Source organism: Lingula anatina, chromosome 4 (assembly GCF_051362555.1).
Source record: "Lingula anatina isolate TDL-2025a chromosome 4, LinAna3.0, whole genome shotgun sequence".
Lineage (NCBI taxonomy): Eukaryota > Metazoa > Brachiopoda > Lingulata > Lingulida > Lingulidae > Lingula > Lingula anatina.
This window is the reverse complement of record NC_141770.1, coordinates 6,186,201-6,202,830: the sequence shown is the minus strand read 5'-3', so window position 1 is coordinate 6,202,830 and position 16,630 is coordinate 6,186,201. Positions and strand designations below refer to the sequence as shown.

Here is a 16,630-nt window from a genome sequence, read left to right as displayed (position 1 = left end):
AATATGTTTTTGTCATTAAAAAGGGAAAATTAACCTTTTATCTTCATTACATAGCGGAACTGTTTACAAAGAGAAGCAGTGGATAGTAGGAAGTGTTTCCTTTTGCGTCTTTTGTCAATTAATATGTATATGTAGGACTGGCATTTATCGCATCTTTTACAACTTGAAATTTTGAAAAATCCTTATCAAACTCTTATCAAAAACTACAGTTGTCGCAAAGCTCTATTTTGGGGGTAATGGGTATTTCCTAGTAATTAAACTTTTGTAGACTGCCAACTTTTGTCAATCCTCTAAAACACGAAATTTTTCTGTTAACTGCCAATTTACTGACTTATCGTCTAAAAAATCCTTTTTCTTTTGTGATTTTTTTGTCTAATCAAATATGAAAAATCAAAATATTATCAGAAAAATGACACTTGATTGGTTAGAATAAGTTTTACACAAAATTGGAAGGTCAGTGTTTTATTTAATGTTGATCTTGTACTTGGTACTTTCTTAATTCTATATTTCGGTCGGAATCAAGGGGTGATTGAGAACAAAAGGCCTGATTAGGTGCCAGTCCTGCACATGCTGTTGGGTTATTTTTATTGAGTGTTTCTTGATCACTGAACACCAGAGATCTTTGAGTTTATTAGCTTTTTCTGAGTAAATGTAATTAGTTATTTTAAGTAAACTAGTCTTGTTTTTGCATAACCTTTTCAAATTGTTTACATATTTTTCTTAAAAATTACTATGACTGGGATAAGGTTGTAAACTGACCATGTCTTCATGCTGTTCTTGATTCACACGACGCGTAAATTTAAGTGTTCACTCAAAATTGTGCCACCTAAATCCTATTTTAAGATTTAAAAGAGAAAAAAATGACGCACAATATCAGGTGCATATTTATTTATCTATGAAAAAAGCAAATTTACCGAGCTGAATAATGTTTGACTGCTGTTTGGTGTTGTGTGTGCTCATCAGCATGGCAACATGGAGTTAGTTGTAGGGTCATGAATGCGTTCCCGCGTGCGAGGAGAACGCTCACACGAGATCATATGCACTTTGAATTTCAATACTGTTACAATTTGGCTCACTCATAAGACAAATACTTCAATGTCAACTTTGAACGATGGCTGTAAAGTACATCGCGACAAATCTTCAACTTTCACTTTAAACTCTGGGCAAAAAGCCCAAAATTTCATGTTCTTTTTCAAAATCAAAAAGATTGATAAAAACATATACGGCGTATATACAGCTATTGACAAAATGGAAGGACTAATGGACGTTAGATATTAAAATGAAATTGATATTGAGCGACACTTTTCAAAAGTGCATAAAATCTCCCACACATTTAGTTGTAGATAGTTGTATTTAAGATTGATTTACATCTCGAAATGCTCAGTCGTTATGAAAATTATTTTATGTACGGCGCAATTGCTTGTATTTCTTTTAATAAACGTACATGAAAGTTGTAATAGATGTAGTTTCAAAATGTGCAAAAAATGCCGCTTGTTCATTCTTGTCTTCAAATCGCCTTGAACCTTTGGTTATCAACTTAGACGTCTTCTCTTTCTTGATCTGTCGCCTTACCTATTGAGCTACTGTCTCAGCTTGATTTTCCTCATTCGTATGATCCTCTTGTAGTAGTGTAAATAGTTTATTTGGGTTTATTTTTGCAAAAGGTAATTTGTTGGGACCTAGAAGCGCCAGGAATCGAACTGGGGACCTTCTGTCTCAGAGACAAGCGCCTTACCTACTTCTCTAAGTGTTCCCACCCACCCTCCCCGGGTGGACTTCCTTCTTATAGTAACCAAAGAAAAATTCTAATAGCACCTCATTGTAATTCCAAAGTGCCCGAGCCAGGAATCGAACCCCAACCCCAGGCTACCACTGAGAAATATAGCCATCAGTAAAAACACTAAGACATTTTGTATATTCAATAAGTTTTTTTATTAAGAGCAATTCGAATTTATTTTGCTGTATTCAATTATTTATAAAACATTTATCTATAAAACATCTTTGTGTTGTCTTTTTATTACTACAAGTATATTTGAGAATATTATTGGTGTCTGCATTTAAATTCACTTACAGGTGTAAAAAATATAACGTTCTTATCTATTCGACTTGACAAATAAACTGTCTACCACATTAATGGTCTTATGTTTGATCTTAATGAAACAAACAAAATATTCCAACTTCTTCATTAAAAAAAAACAATGGTGGATGTAGTCTCCGCCCTCCCCGAGGAGAGAGACCCATTCTGGACTCGGTGTCAAAAGTACTAACATAAAATCACATACAGCGTTTACCTAGCTATTGACAAAATGGACAGAATAATAAACACTAGTTTATATAGGGAATATGAAATTGAAAAAAAATTTAAGTCGGACACTTATCGCTGGAAAAAAAAACAGACACGCACTTTCGTTATGTTTGGCAAAAAAAAAAAAAAAAAAAAATGTCAAAAGTCATACGTAAAAACATATACGACGTATATACAGCTATTGACAAAATGGGAGGACTAATGGACGTTAGATATTAAAATGAAATTTAAAAAAATCCCTTACAAAAACTACATAGAAAACAAACTACATGCTCACTTATGAAATCTGAGTTAAATCCAAAGGACAGATCACGAAATTTATCATAATTCCTACATCCATTTTCAATTGGAAAAATAAAACCCTTCTGAACACATATTGTTCTAAATTCGAATAAATATCAATAATTTCTGCATCATCTGGTCGATAGAATGAAGGATGATGGTAAGATTGAATTGCCGAAAACAGTTAAATTTGGAAAATTAAATATTTTTCATTCACATAAATGGTCCCATCATTTGTACCCAGAACCTGTATTTGTCCAACAGATTAATGGCAAAAAATTATATTTCAGGATAAAACGTGTACATATTTTACGTTGTAAGAACTACTAGTACGTTCAGAGGTAAGTAAAACACGAAAGTAGTTTCTTTCCCATCATGAGTGGTATTTACATATACGAAATCAGCTTTTCAAGAAGGGATTTTTCTCAAATGGAAATTGAAATTTCTTAATTCTACATACAGTACTTCACTTATGAGACAAAATAATCGATCTTGATACGTTAAATGGCATCTCTTACTCAGCAAGACAGCAAATGCTTAAAGAGATAACAGCTGATCATTTTGGCCAAAAAATGAATTTTCCTAGGGTAAAGGGCAATTTTTCCATACTTACCAATTGTAAATGAATTCATTCCCACGTTCAAAATTAGTCACTGTTTTTTTTCTTTTCTAAAAAGTTTTTTTTTTTTTTTTGTAATAATCTCTTTTTTGTGTAGCCATCTATGGAGGTCACGTGATGTGATGGCCAGAACAAATTCCAAAATAACTTTGCTAACCGTCGTTTTGGGGTTAAATAGAATTTGTTGTATTTCTATGAGTTTTTACAATGTATTTATTGTGAAATATGGATATCTCACAAACAGTTGTTATTCCTTTAAATTTCAAGAGGCGGTAATCCGTTTTTCCCATCTGAACATTAAAAGAAAGACACACAATGAGCGTCAGTCGTTATATTCTGGATTTCAGTCAATTTGGAGAATGAGACTGAAGAGTATACTCACGCTGGTAATAACAGAAATTATAAGAATTCGACACCGGACTTGTAGAATTTATAAATGGTTTCGATAATGTGTTCCTTGGTGATTTAGGTGAAATTGTTGAATATTAAAGAAAAATATTTGGCTTTAAACCGACATTTAATTTGTATACTTTTGCGCACTTAATTCGCATCTACAGTAAACTAGAAAGTCATCCCCTGCTGTCTTGCTGAAGAATACCACATATAGTACCATTTCACATTGTCACGTGTGACAAACTTGAAACTACGATAGTATACAAATACTTCAATACAATAAAGCAAGTTTTTAACTGATGGCCATGCTTTCTGATATATGATTACGTTTTAAATATGTAACATTTAATTCGTAAATCACCTCAAATTCGTGATGCTATATTGATATAAAACACGTAAAAGACACCTTTGGATAAAACCTTTTCAAACCCGTTCAGAACAGCATTTCGGGTCATCAGTTCGCCCCCTATGTCTTGAAGGGTTCTTCTTATAACATGTCACGCAGAAATCAATACAACCACAGTTTAGCTCACACATTTTATTGAAATGAAATATTAAATCTTAATTTACGAATCTTGCCAATATTCGAAATGGAAGTGTATTACTATACCCCCTTAATACCTGGATTACGTTCTTTACTTAGGAAATGGACGTTTTGTTACTATACCTATGACATATTCTATAATTCCACTACCAACCGCTCATTAAATATCAACGTACCAATAGCCAGACTCTCACAAGACATTTCACAGCATTTTCCCCTCCTTGGCCATTTCTCACGGTAAACTTCCACTGCCACTATTATTTCTACCGACGAAGTTCAAAATACTGAACATGAATTGCAACTGCATCTTCCTTTGTTTTATGAGACGTGATGAGATGAAGCGAAGGAGGAAATAAATAGTACGTGGGGAAAATGTTGGGAAATGTTCAAAACCACTTTTAAGCAAACGGGCGTCAAAATACTTTTCAAAAATAAATCACAATTAACTTATCACCAAATACCTAACATTGGTTTCTTAAAACGTTATATTGATATGGCTGAAATTACGATATTGGTATACTTAATATCTAGGCCGCCTTCGCTCCACTTCCTGATCACTCAGCACTGAGGCAGTGACGTCTCCTTCCAGGCTGTCCATCCCATTACATTCATGGTAGGGGGAGGTGGCAGGCTGAAGTGACCGCCTTTCCTTAACAACTCTCACCAATATTTTATGGATGAAACTTCATTTGTACTTTACAACATCAAAAATACATTGGACGCCTTTTAATTGTGTTCAGTATATTTCAAAAAATGCCAGACGAAAATTAACTTCAGATCCTTATCAACCCCAAATTGAAACGACATTATGTAGGTCACTGGCTTTCTTGATATGACTCAATAAGGTTCACTGATTTGAATATCTGAGCAGTTTTTGCTATGTTTGACCAAGTAGATCTTACGACAGAGACTGCGGTGTTTTGATTCTGATGCTGTCTCAACCATGATTGTGACGAACTCCACAAATATCACCCTATTGTGTTAGTGAAGACATAACGCGAGGTGAGGAGGGGGGATAAAAAGTTCATACAAAAATTAGCTAATAAGCCATTGGAAATGACATTATGATATTTTAGTTTAAATCAGATGTCGACGAACCATTCAATAGAGAAAGTTGGATCAAAGGAAATATGTTAAAATTAAACGGCACAAAAATGATGGGGGGGAAGGGGTATGGTGATAGTATAAAAGGTTTGGGAGAGTTGGGGGAAATTGCGTTCGGGTGTGTACTGTTGTCCTTTAACTTTAGCACACCAAGTTATACAAACTTTTACAACTTTTGTCTCTTTAAAAAACCTGTTCAGATTTATCTTTTCTACTTATATAACTACCGTATGTTTCAATTATAGTAATTCACAAAGATGGACTTCGAATTCAAATATGACGTCTAATGAGAAAGAGCGCCAATGTTACTAAAAGCGGCGCTCTAGAAAATTAACTGGCAAAGCGTCAACGCTACGAAAGGAACTAAAATGAAAATAATTTCCAGCAAATGTTATGCTGTTGTTATGCTAGAAAATCACCGTGACGTTATAATTTAGGGCTGATTTACTCTACCAAATTCTTCCTCTGAAATGTTGGCCCAATGAATAAAAAATGAAGCTTACATACTCGTCTATCATGTCTTGAAATTGAAATTTCAAAAAATTAAAAGAGAAAGAAATTATCGGCATTTTTCATTGAAATTGGCGTTTTTACACACAACGAACGCAACGTAATGGCGCGTGAAAAAACGACTTAAAATCCCTACGCCGTGACAGTGTTTCCTACTGTCAGTAACAGATGGAACATTAAGTGCCGACAGAATTTACATGATGTCAAAGTTTGCTTTTTTTGAACTACACAAACTGTCGGCACTTATCACATCAAGTATGTTTGCCGACTTACACAAAATATTGTACATTTTCATATATGCACTGGGGCTTATTTGCCCGATTATCCAGAATACATCAGAAAACATAAAACAGAAGTGTTAATGAGTGAGATTTAGTGCTTTTGCCGAGCTGTCCCCATTGGCATAGGCAATTTGCTAAAAAAAAAAAGAGTTGTACAGATTGCGGTTTGAAGGACAGAATGATGATTTTTTTTAAAAAAAATTAACAAATGAATTTTTTTCGAAGTGAGATATTTGGTACTTCATAAAGAAATCTCAACAATATTTCAAAAATATTCCAGTAACAGAAAGCTTGGCTAACGACGTAAGTGTCACCTCTACCTGAGGTGTGCAAAAAGCTGAATCCCGATGAAAGCCACATAACGGAGAACGGCGACGGAAATATCGGAGCGCAAAAATTGACTTATTTTAATTATTGATTAAAACAGGCTGTTAGTATGACTAAGTTGTAAAACAGCTGATTGATTTCTTGAAACATTGAATGATTTGAATTGGAATATAATAAAGTTCTTAATTGCAGATTTGATTTTTCTGTATCATTTTGTGTAGTCAAAGTATTCTACTATAGCAAACTGCTAACAACACATTTCTAACCGAGGCGTTACTTTGCAAAGCATAAAAAATAGTTTTGTGTGTGTGTGTGTGTGCGTGTGTGTGTTTGTGTTTGTGTGTATGGGTGTGTGTCGGGGTGGGGGACGTAGGGCATGCGTGGGAATCTCCCTCTCTGGCAATTGTCATTGTTGACAGGTATGTAAATGGTCCGGGAGAATAGAGGAAGTTGAGTTACAACAGTTTTAATGCTACAGTATTTGACCTCATAGTCTATCTCAACATGATTATGACGGTGTCCATGAATTTCATCATATTGTGCTAGTAAAGACAGCGATGAATGACATAGGACGCTGATATGATCAATTTCTTATTATTATCATAATATTTTTTTTTAATACTCGAAACTTCTTATACCGAATGCACTTATTTCAAGAGTGTCCAAATGTCATGAATTTCATTTACTAGTATGTGAAAAAAAGTACCATGTAACAGTGGTAACCGTAGGGCTACTTGAGACCCCTGCAGGCGATACATTTTTTTCTCTGGGAATTCACGTCGAGACGTTGTCTAGGATCGAGAAGCTAATTATTTGTAAATTCTTACCTATTTATAATAACACGCTTTATATTAATGATCATGGGCCTATTTGATCAATACTTTTATCAAATTTTATTATTTTCTCTCGTAGCGACTAAAATCATAAACTAGACTCTTTAACGACAGAATATTTATGTATAGCCTATCCGATTACAAATTATTTTATTAATCGTTAAGACGGACTCGAGCAAGCTGTACTATAACCGCTATGGAAAGCAGAGCGTCAGGAGAGACGACACATTCCATTCGAAGGAAAGGGGGACATGGGATAACCTTCGCCAAAAATGGTCCGATAAAGTTGGCATTTGCCCTTGGCCTGTATTCTAATACTCATGCTAAAAAGTGATTCTGTAAATTTCAGTATGATAAGTCACGGGGTTTTCATTTTATTGCGTTAACAAATCTTACATTACAATATATAACAGAAAAGTAAAAAAGAGGGATAATTTAAGGAAAAAAGACCCAATATATCTGCCATTTGATCGTGGACTGTATTTACCATGATATGGATTACTCTAGTAAGTTTGAGAATAACAAAAATAAAAAATAAAAGATTCACATAATCAATTCACTGCTATAACAGTGAAATATACACGGCGACGACGACGGACGCAGGCGATAGCTTTACTTGTACAGCTATATACACATAGACCCCATTTCCGTAGATTTTAGATCGATCTATCCCTGTGGGGAGTCTCACTAGATTTCTGTCAGCTTAGCCGGCTTAAGCCTCTGTCCCGCCTACTGAAAGCTGTAAGGGGGTAATTAACTATGGTGCGTGCTCGGCCGACTGCAATTTAGCGTGAACCCCCAGGGAGTTAGGTCGATCTAAATCTTAATCTCTGGATCGATCTAAATCTCTGGGAATACACCCATATACACTGCATGCGACTATTGGTAGGCCCCAGTTAAATAAAGTTTTTATAGCCGACTTAGTCCTTAGTACTATTATTTGCAACAAATAATATTTACTTCTGTTGGAGGATATCTTCTTTTTGTCTTATCACTGATAAAAAATATTGTCTTACTTGAAAGCTTAAATCAAATATTGAAAGATCGCTCAACATGAGATCTTTTCTATTTGCCCTTTTTTTTTCTTTTAATATAAAATTTGAAATTTTCCTTGGTGGGATGGTGTACGTTACATTTAGTTCAATTTTGCTGAGAGGTTATAACAGGAAACTTAATGAACTTTGTAGATTTACAGTGTATGATTGATATGTTTATATTTAGTACAGTGATGATTGATGGACAGGTGAGTCAGAAGACCACGTGAGAACAGACTGTGCGTGCGGTGCGATTTAAACGGAGGAATATGTAGTCTGTGACTGCATACATACGGTTGAGTGCCCAGATCTGTTTCGTTCAATACACTTTTGAAGAACGTTTTCGCTAGTCCTCGAATTGACATTCTGATGTTTACTACTTAATAAAACTACATTTTGAATTGAAAGACACTGTGCAATGTATAACAGAGCACATTTGGAGTATTTTCTATAAATGACGACAAAATCTTTGCCAGTAGAGCACGTGACATGTTGTTTGTAGCAGTAGATTTGCTAACTTCTGCAGTTTTCAGATATATATAAATTGTATATAATTTGTAAACAGAAAATAAACGGCCCCGTTTATACTGGGACACCCTGTATTTCTCATTGTATCAACCGAATACAATGTTTAACTTCGGGGTCTGCGAGATTAGTGGGTAAAAAAAACTTCCTTTTAATGGAAAAGGAATTGACTAAAACAAGAGTGTCCCTGCAAACACGTGTAGATTGTAACTGTGACATTTCGTCTGACATAAACATACAAATGTGCATTTTTTGTTATATTAATTGCAATAAATGAGAATTATTTTGTTTTCTACTAGAACTTTTTGTGTCCTGCCTATATGTATCACTACATATTTAAGATACTGTATCCAAACACCCAGTTAACCCCGGCCTTAAAGAGACAAATTCCATTCCTGTGCAAAACAGAGCAATGATTTAAGTAGTTAAATATTCATGTGTGTGTGTATGTATGTATGTATGTGTATGGAAGAGCATGTATGGAAGATCATAAACCACATCATTTCTTATACCAAAAGTTATAGAATATTCGCATTCCCCAAGACACCCTCAGAATTTTTATATTCTAAAACTTGTTTGAGCAAAGACTTTTATCCCATGGACTCGCAAGGATTTTAATGTATAAATGTCAATACTTTAAACTTTAAACTGATTTATCTTATGTTCTAATAATTGAATTCCTATTTTATGTTATTGAACTATTTTAAAGAGCAGATTGATTTCATAATTTATTCAGTTAAATCTTCTTTATGTTGTTAGTAGATAATGTTATAATGTGTTTTAGTTACTTTTATCACTTTTCTATAGTCCATGTAAAATCTAACTTATATTTGCAAGAATAAATATCATTATTATAACATTATGTTGGCCTGTGAGTGGCCAACCTCGTCTGTTGTCGGTGCCATGTTATATGTGAGCTTAGATACGTATTTTGTTTTATATGTCTTAAATAAATGTATTTTGAAGCCACAACCACTTTGTGTGAGATTATCAATAATTGCTAACTGTACATATTAATTAAGGGATTCGAGAAAAGGACAGCGAAAGGATGACAAATTGAAAAAATATTTGAACGCGCTAGGTGGCTGGATGCGATGTGGTCGCAGCTATCAGGACCCCCCCCCCCCCCCCGGGATAATCCCCCCCCCCCCGGGCTATTACCCCCTTGACAACCGACCCCCGGACAATCCCCCCTGTAATGAATATAATTATGAAAATGAACAATGTGACACTGAGAAAAATTATAAATGCCTGCCTTAGATCAAAATGTTCACCAGGTAGAGATATTGATAACAGATAATCTCATTTATCCAGGAATCCCTTTGATGAGCTGTCAGTTTTAATTGTTTCTTCACTATCCCCCAAAATCCCCACTGACGAATTCTTTTTTAAAGGACGCCTTTTCCAACTAAAAGAGACATTTTTTGTCAATTAATAATGCCTTTACAAAATAACTTTGTACCAGAGCCAGTTGAGTGATGACGTCAATTCTATATATATATTTATTTTTAATTTCTACGTCAATTCTATATATATATATTAATTTTTAATTTCTTCCATAGGCCAGCTGAGAGATGACGTCAATTCTATGTAGAAATTGTTGTTGTTAAAAGAAAAGTCCACATACATGTAATTAACAAGAGTCATATTCATTATTATCTTGTGGCGTCAGCATGTAGGACCTACTTTAAAGGGATAACAACTGTTCGCATGATATCTATATTTCATAATAAATACATTGTAAACAACTCATAGAAATGTAATAAATTCTATTTTACCTCAAAAAACGGCAGTTAACGCAATTATTCTGGAATTTGTGCTTGTCATCACACCAAGTGACCTCTATAGATGGCTACACTCTGTAATAATCTCTTATGCTTAAGAGAATATAAAAAAAAAACTTTTAAGAAAAAAACAGGTACTAACTTTGAATGTCTTGATGTTTTCATTAACCATTAGTAAGACTGGAAAAATTGTTGTTTACCCCAGTAAATTCATTTTTTGGCCAAAATGATCAGTTCTTTAAGTTTTTAAAAGAACCCGTACCCTTAATTATAGCCAGGGCAGATGCTTGAGAAAAGGTAACATGATATAAAAAATACAGGTTTTGGCTGTTTACGTAAAAAATGCGTTGAAAGGGGTATTAATTCTCTAGTATGAGGTTCCGCTTTTTATGTCATTTTTTCTCGTAGCCTGAGATGCCGTTTTCCGCCATTTTGTGACCTGACCTGCCGTTTCTACAAATGCGAGCTTGCCTCAACTGCCTCGTGGTCGAGGTGGAGGCCATGGACGTGTTCAGTACTGGGAACGTTTTAATCATGTAATCATGTTTTATTCGGCACTGAGATATGTCTACCGAAGTTGTAGTCGACACAGTTTTGTTGGTAGAATAGCTCAGTGTTTGGCACAACCCTCACAATGCCACCAATCACAGCGGTTTACATGCGCCGTTTCACAACTCCGAAGCCCTCACAAGATGTGGGTTTGGTCGTTGGGGAGACTTACCACTGGGACTGAGCTGTCATACTCTACAAAAACAATCAATGAATATGACGCCATCAAGATGAAAGATGAATGTAACGCTATCATCAGAGACACAAAAATACGTTTTGAAAAAATCGCGAAGTGGTACCTCATTCAAGATGGAAGGAGCGAAGGAGAGATTATTAGTGATTACGAGAACGAAGCTCATGAAGCTAAAAAGGACCTTGACGGAGTTCTACGGTATATATATGCAGTCGTTAGTCTTAAATGTTTGAGGGATTCTCCAAGATATCAAAACACTCATCTTCTACAAGATGACAGGTTATCATCAGCCCTGCTAACCATCATGAACAAAGGTTTGAGGGAGGGAAGTGTTCCACGTCAGTTAATCGGATTGTTGGTAGTTGGGGTTTTAATTCAGCCATCTCCAGAAATCCTTCAGTTTTATAAGGAACTGGAGAGACACATGTCACAGGTATGGTCCGAATGGCATGTTGAGTCTAGAATAGAGGCTACTGTAGATACGGATGGTTACATCTGTCTTTACTACACAAGCAGAAATACTTCGAAGAGCAGATAAGGATTTTCTTGAAGCACTTGATGAGTGAGGCAGAGCTAGAGAGGAAAGAACTTGGAGGCAAAGAAATTCACTGGCTTGTTAGTGTTCTACACTCTGCAACATACTATTCTTGTGAACTGGGAGGAAAATGGGTGGATGCAAATGATGTAAGACATTTTTTACAGGAGCTGAAATTCAACTGTGAATTCTCTGAGCCGAGAGAAGTGTACAGGTATGTCAGCCTCTGTCATAATGTTGAATATTTGGTGCCATCTGACATTTTATGGAAGGGGTTGGAAATTCTGCTTTGTGATGGAACTGAAGAATACAAGAGATGTGCATTCCTGTGCATTAAGTGGATGTTGGGCTTAGCCCAAAAGCAGAAGTTGAATAAAGGTTTCATGGATGTACAATATGTTACAGAACTTGCTGAGATATTTAAGAAGCACGCGTCTTTGTTGCCATTGAGACATCAAATTGGTATTACATGGCAATTTGGTATAATGTATTATTCTGATCATGAAATGCTGTTGAAAGTTGCTGAGAACTTTGTGGCTAATGCACAAGATATCGATGGGGACGGTGGTTATAGATTAGTTCAGGCTTACCTACGAATGGATTGCAATACAAATATTGCTCTTTTAAAAAAAGTGGTTGATTTAGTGCAAAACCAAGGGAGAAATATTCCCCCTTTCAAATTGCTTTCCATTTCTTGTGATTTGATGTGCCGTCATGGCTATTATGAAGTCTTCAGTAGAATACTTGATAGTTGTTTCCAGTCTGGTCTGATGAAAGAGGAATCATTAAATGTCATGAAGCCAAAAAGAAATACATGTTTAAGGATTGTGGAGTTGTGTGGAAGGTTAGAAATAGAGCAAATTGACAAGTATGTTGAGAAGATTCCACCAAGCCTTTACAAAGCAGATGGTATCCAATACTGTGCAGAGAAATTGAAAAATAAATGTCAGCATTCCTCAAAGAAGGCTGTTTTAGCAGCTGTACAGATAATTCTTGGTGGTCCCCACATGGCAAGAGTCATCCCAGTACTTCCTATATATCAACCTATTGTGGAGTTCTGTTTGAATGAATTGAATGAACCTGTAGACATGAAGCTGGTGCCCAGAGTCTTTGATGAAAATGGATTCCTCAAAATGGAAAACATGTCTGCCTTGCCAGAAAGATGGAGAAGAATAGCAGTGTGGATTCTTCATGATAAAGATTTCTTTATCAACAAGCCAATGTTAACTGGTGAGTTAAAAATGTGGTTGTTGTATGTAGAGATAGCTTTAGTAAGCCCACCCTGCTGCCATGAGCAGCTTGGGGTTATAACTAACACAAGCTTGACTTCAGTGTATTGAGCCTATTTCTTCTATATACTTGCTGGTTACCCACTGAGGGCCAGCTTATATAGCCATAACAACAATGGGGTACTGAGAATAACAATAGGGTACAAAGGACAACAATGATGTATCAATAGAGAGTAATGTAGACAACTGATGTTTGTATAGTACACTTCTCATATAAATTCAACATATGTAAGTTGCAAGCTGTGAACCTGCCTTGTTGATTTCAATCAGCATTTATCAGTAATACCTAAAGATGTTATTTGACTATGGCTATGTACCTTTTTTGGTTTTTTGGTAATTTTTTATGGGGGGGGGGGGGGGGGGAATGAGTATTTTCTCTCTGTATGTATGTCAAATAAAAAGTACTATACTCCATTGCCTCACTAAATCTCAACATGCTGTGGTATATATTTCCCAGGTAACAGTATATTATTTCACGCTTCAAACAGAGGCCATCTTAATTTGAATGTGTTATATGTCTATGTGATAAAGTTTTGACATGAATAGGTTTTCTTTGTGTAAATATTAATTTTTCAGTGCATTTAGGCACACATTTCCTCTCAGTAAGACATTGAAATATGTTTTATGTTACATTGATTTGGTTTCCTTTATTCACCAGGTGAAGCAAAGGCTGACAAAAAATTCCTATATCAAGCAGGATACAGAGAGGTTCTCAAGGTGCCTTTTAGTATGGTGAAAGGGAAATCTGCAAGTTTGCACAAGTTTTTGAGGGAGGAATTGAAAAAAATCCCTCACATAAGGTAAGGAAGTAACACTATAAGTTTTCTGAAAGAGTATTTCTTTAAAAATATTGTGAAAGAGGTCAAAGTAGAAGTAACACTTTGTGATAGAATCTTATTGCTATTGGGGGAGGGGGGGGGGTGCTTGCTGCCTATTTTGCACAAAGTTAAAATTTTTGGCATAACTAAGCTAAGAATACAGAAATTGATAACTGACAATAAAAGTCATCCTTGTTTTGAGATCTGGGCCTTAAAACTATTTACCCAAAATTGTTCTATAAATTGAGTGTACTTCATCATCACTGGGTGCCATCCACTCATGGCAGGTTGGCTGTCATGGATCACCACATCTCTCAAATACTTGAACTATACTTTTTTTGACAGTTTATTCTTTTATGTTGTCCATGTATGTTGTTCTTGGTCTTCTTTTCAAACATTTCTTATTTACTAGTAGCTTTCTTACCAGTAGCAATTGTTGCAAATGATCCTTTTGATATCAAACCGGCCAAAAATTTGTAAAAATGGGAATTTTCTGCAAAAAAAAATTGTTTTTGCCTTTTTTCAGAAACTACACAGACCTAAGCTGTCATATTATAATGAAGAGTTACTTTTACGGTCTTTTTTCATTTTCTTAAGTTTGAGGTCAATCGGTGCATTTCCATGGGAGAAGTAGCCATTTGGTGCCAAAACTGAAAACTCTCTTACACCTATTTTGGAACTAGAGAAAATGCTAGAGACGTCTTGTTTATTGCATTTTGTAGAGCTTGTCAAGCCCAACACTGGAATTGGTGTCAGTTTTTATGTACATTGACCTATTCTCTTCAAACTGATGAATACGCGTAAAATGCAGGTCGAATTAAAAAATCAGCATGATCTAACCATTTTTTTGCTGTACAGACACAGATGTGTCTGTACATATAGCCATATGCACTTTCATTGTTATAAACCAGTACACTAATATGCAAATTGTTTTACCTTTTATCATTTAGCACATAGAACTGATAAATATTCATAAAAACACAAGTGAAATGCGAAAATCAGCCTGATCAGATCATGCCAATTTTTTTATCCACCCTTATACAAATAAAATATATAAAACTCTTTTACCTTTTGTCAGAACTGATGAATATTCATATAATACAGGTCAAGTTTGAAAATCAGCCTTTTCAGACCATTTTTCAAAAAGTTATGCAGTTTTTTTTTTTTTTTTTTTTTTTTTTTTGGAGGGAGGATCTTTAATCCATGGTTTATACAAATAAACTGAAAACCATTTCACCTTTTGTCTTCAAACTTACAGAACTAATGAATACACATAAAATACAGGTCAAGTTTAAAAATCAGTCTGATCAGACAATTTTTTCAAAATCTGTGCTGTTTTTGCTTTTTTTTTAGCATATTTTATCCACTTCGGATTTGATTCTTAGGCATGATAACAGTGTCATTATTGAACTAATTCTAAAGACAGTCATGTTAAAGTGTTCTTTTGGCATTTTCTGCAACATCAAAAATAACTTTCTATTATGTACGTATTTAGTAAATAGTTCACTTTTACCATGAATAAATGATTAATTGTACTTTTTTAATGGCTTCTGTGTAAGTTTTGCACTGTGGACAAATTTTCCGTCCGTAATTTTCTGTACGTAATCTGACATGATTTTTTAAACTTCAAAATTTCATAACAAAAAAAAATTTTTTTTTAATAACCTTTTACATTTCTAGTAACTAGAATAATGAAATTGCCATGTCAATGCAGTTTCATCTTTAAAAAGTCACAAAGTTTTGAAGTTGAAGTTGATTATAAAAATGCTTGTCCATTTTTTTTCGTCCGTAATGGTGATCAATAACCAATATTTCTCAAAAACTAATACATGTTATTTCAAGTTTTTTGGTCACAAGTTTAGGCTTGCACTAATCAAATTTGAACAATGTATGTATTATAGTTTTTGTAGAATTTATTTTTAAAGTGTTAAAATTCCGTCCGTAATGCAAAACGAACACCACGGAATGCCCCACCTAAAATATTTTGTAAGTTTAATATATAAAAATGATGGTAAACCTGTTATCTTGTATTGTGTAATAAAGTGTTAAAAATAGAAGTAAACTCATATCATTGCATTTTGTCAAATTCAATCATTCGCCTCATTCAGAATCTCAGAATGGATTAAAAATGACATTTAAAATTGTTCTATTGATATTATGTTTTCACCCCTGTTTGTCTGTTTGTTTGTCATCAACATAACTCAGAAAGTTATAGACCGATTTTGATGAAATTTTCAGGGTAGATCAGAAATAGATTAACTTAGGAGTGATCAGTTTTTGGTGGTGATCCGGATCAATAATCAATCAATCAATAATCATCAACATAACTCAAAAAGTTATGGACTGATTTTGATGAAATTTTCAGGGTAGGTCAGAAATGGGTTAACTTAGAAGTGATTAGTTTTTGGTGGTGATCCAGATCAATAATCAATAATAATAAAAAATTGCGACTTTTGCGGATGTCTGTAGTCTCGGAGTGCTTTTCTAGTTTTTGTTTTATGTAAAAAAAAGTGTTGAAAATGGAAAGAAACTTATTTCAGTACAGTTATATCAGATATATCTATCTATCTTAGCTTAGAAATTGTGTAGCTTAGAAATCTCATGGGCTTGAAAACCTTAGCTAGTCACATTTATTAGAATCCATGTTTCCTGCAGTGCATTGTTTAAGATTGGTGGTGACTTTGCTGTTAAGCATTATGTAATAT

The 16,630-nt window shown here is 34.6% G+C and overlaps 1 protein-coding gene across 2 annotated transcripts in view; it reads left to right on the top strand.

The window, feature by feature from the left end:
- Nucleotides 1–16,630, top strand: part of LOC147762152 (uncharacterized) — a 235,377-nt gene that overhangs the window by 214,483 nt on the left and 4,264 nt on the right. The window contains exons 1-2 of one of the 2 annotated variants that reach the window (XM_087010708.1): nucleotides 10,998–13,048; nucleotides 13,766–13,907. The exons of the other annotated variant lie outside the window; for it this stretch is intronic. Of the exons in view, the coding sequence (XP_086866834.1) occupies nucleotides 11,842–13,048; nucleotides 13,766–13,907 (1,349 nt within the window). The 5' untranslated portion in view covers nucleotides 10,998–11,841. Of the gene's footprint in view, nucleotides 1–10,997; nucleotides 13,049–13,765; nucleotides 13,908–16,630 lie in introns of those variants that run through there. 2 annotated transcript variants of the gene reach the window in all.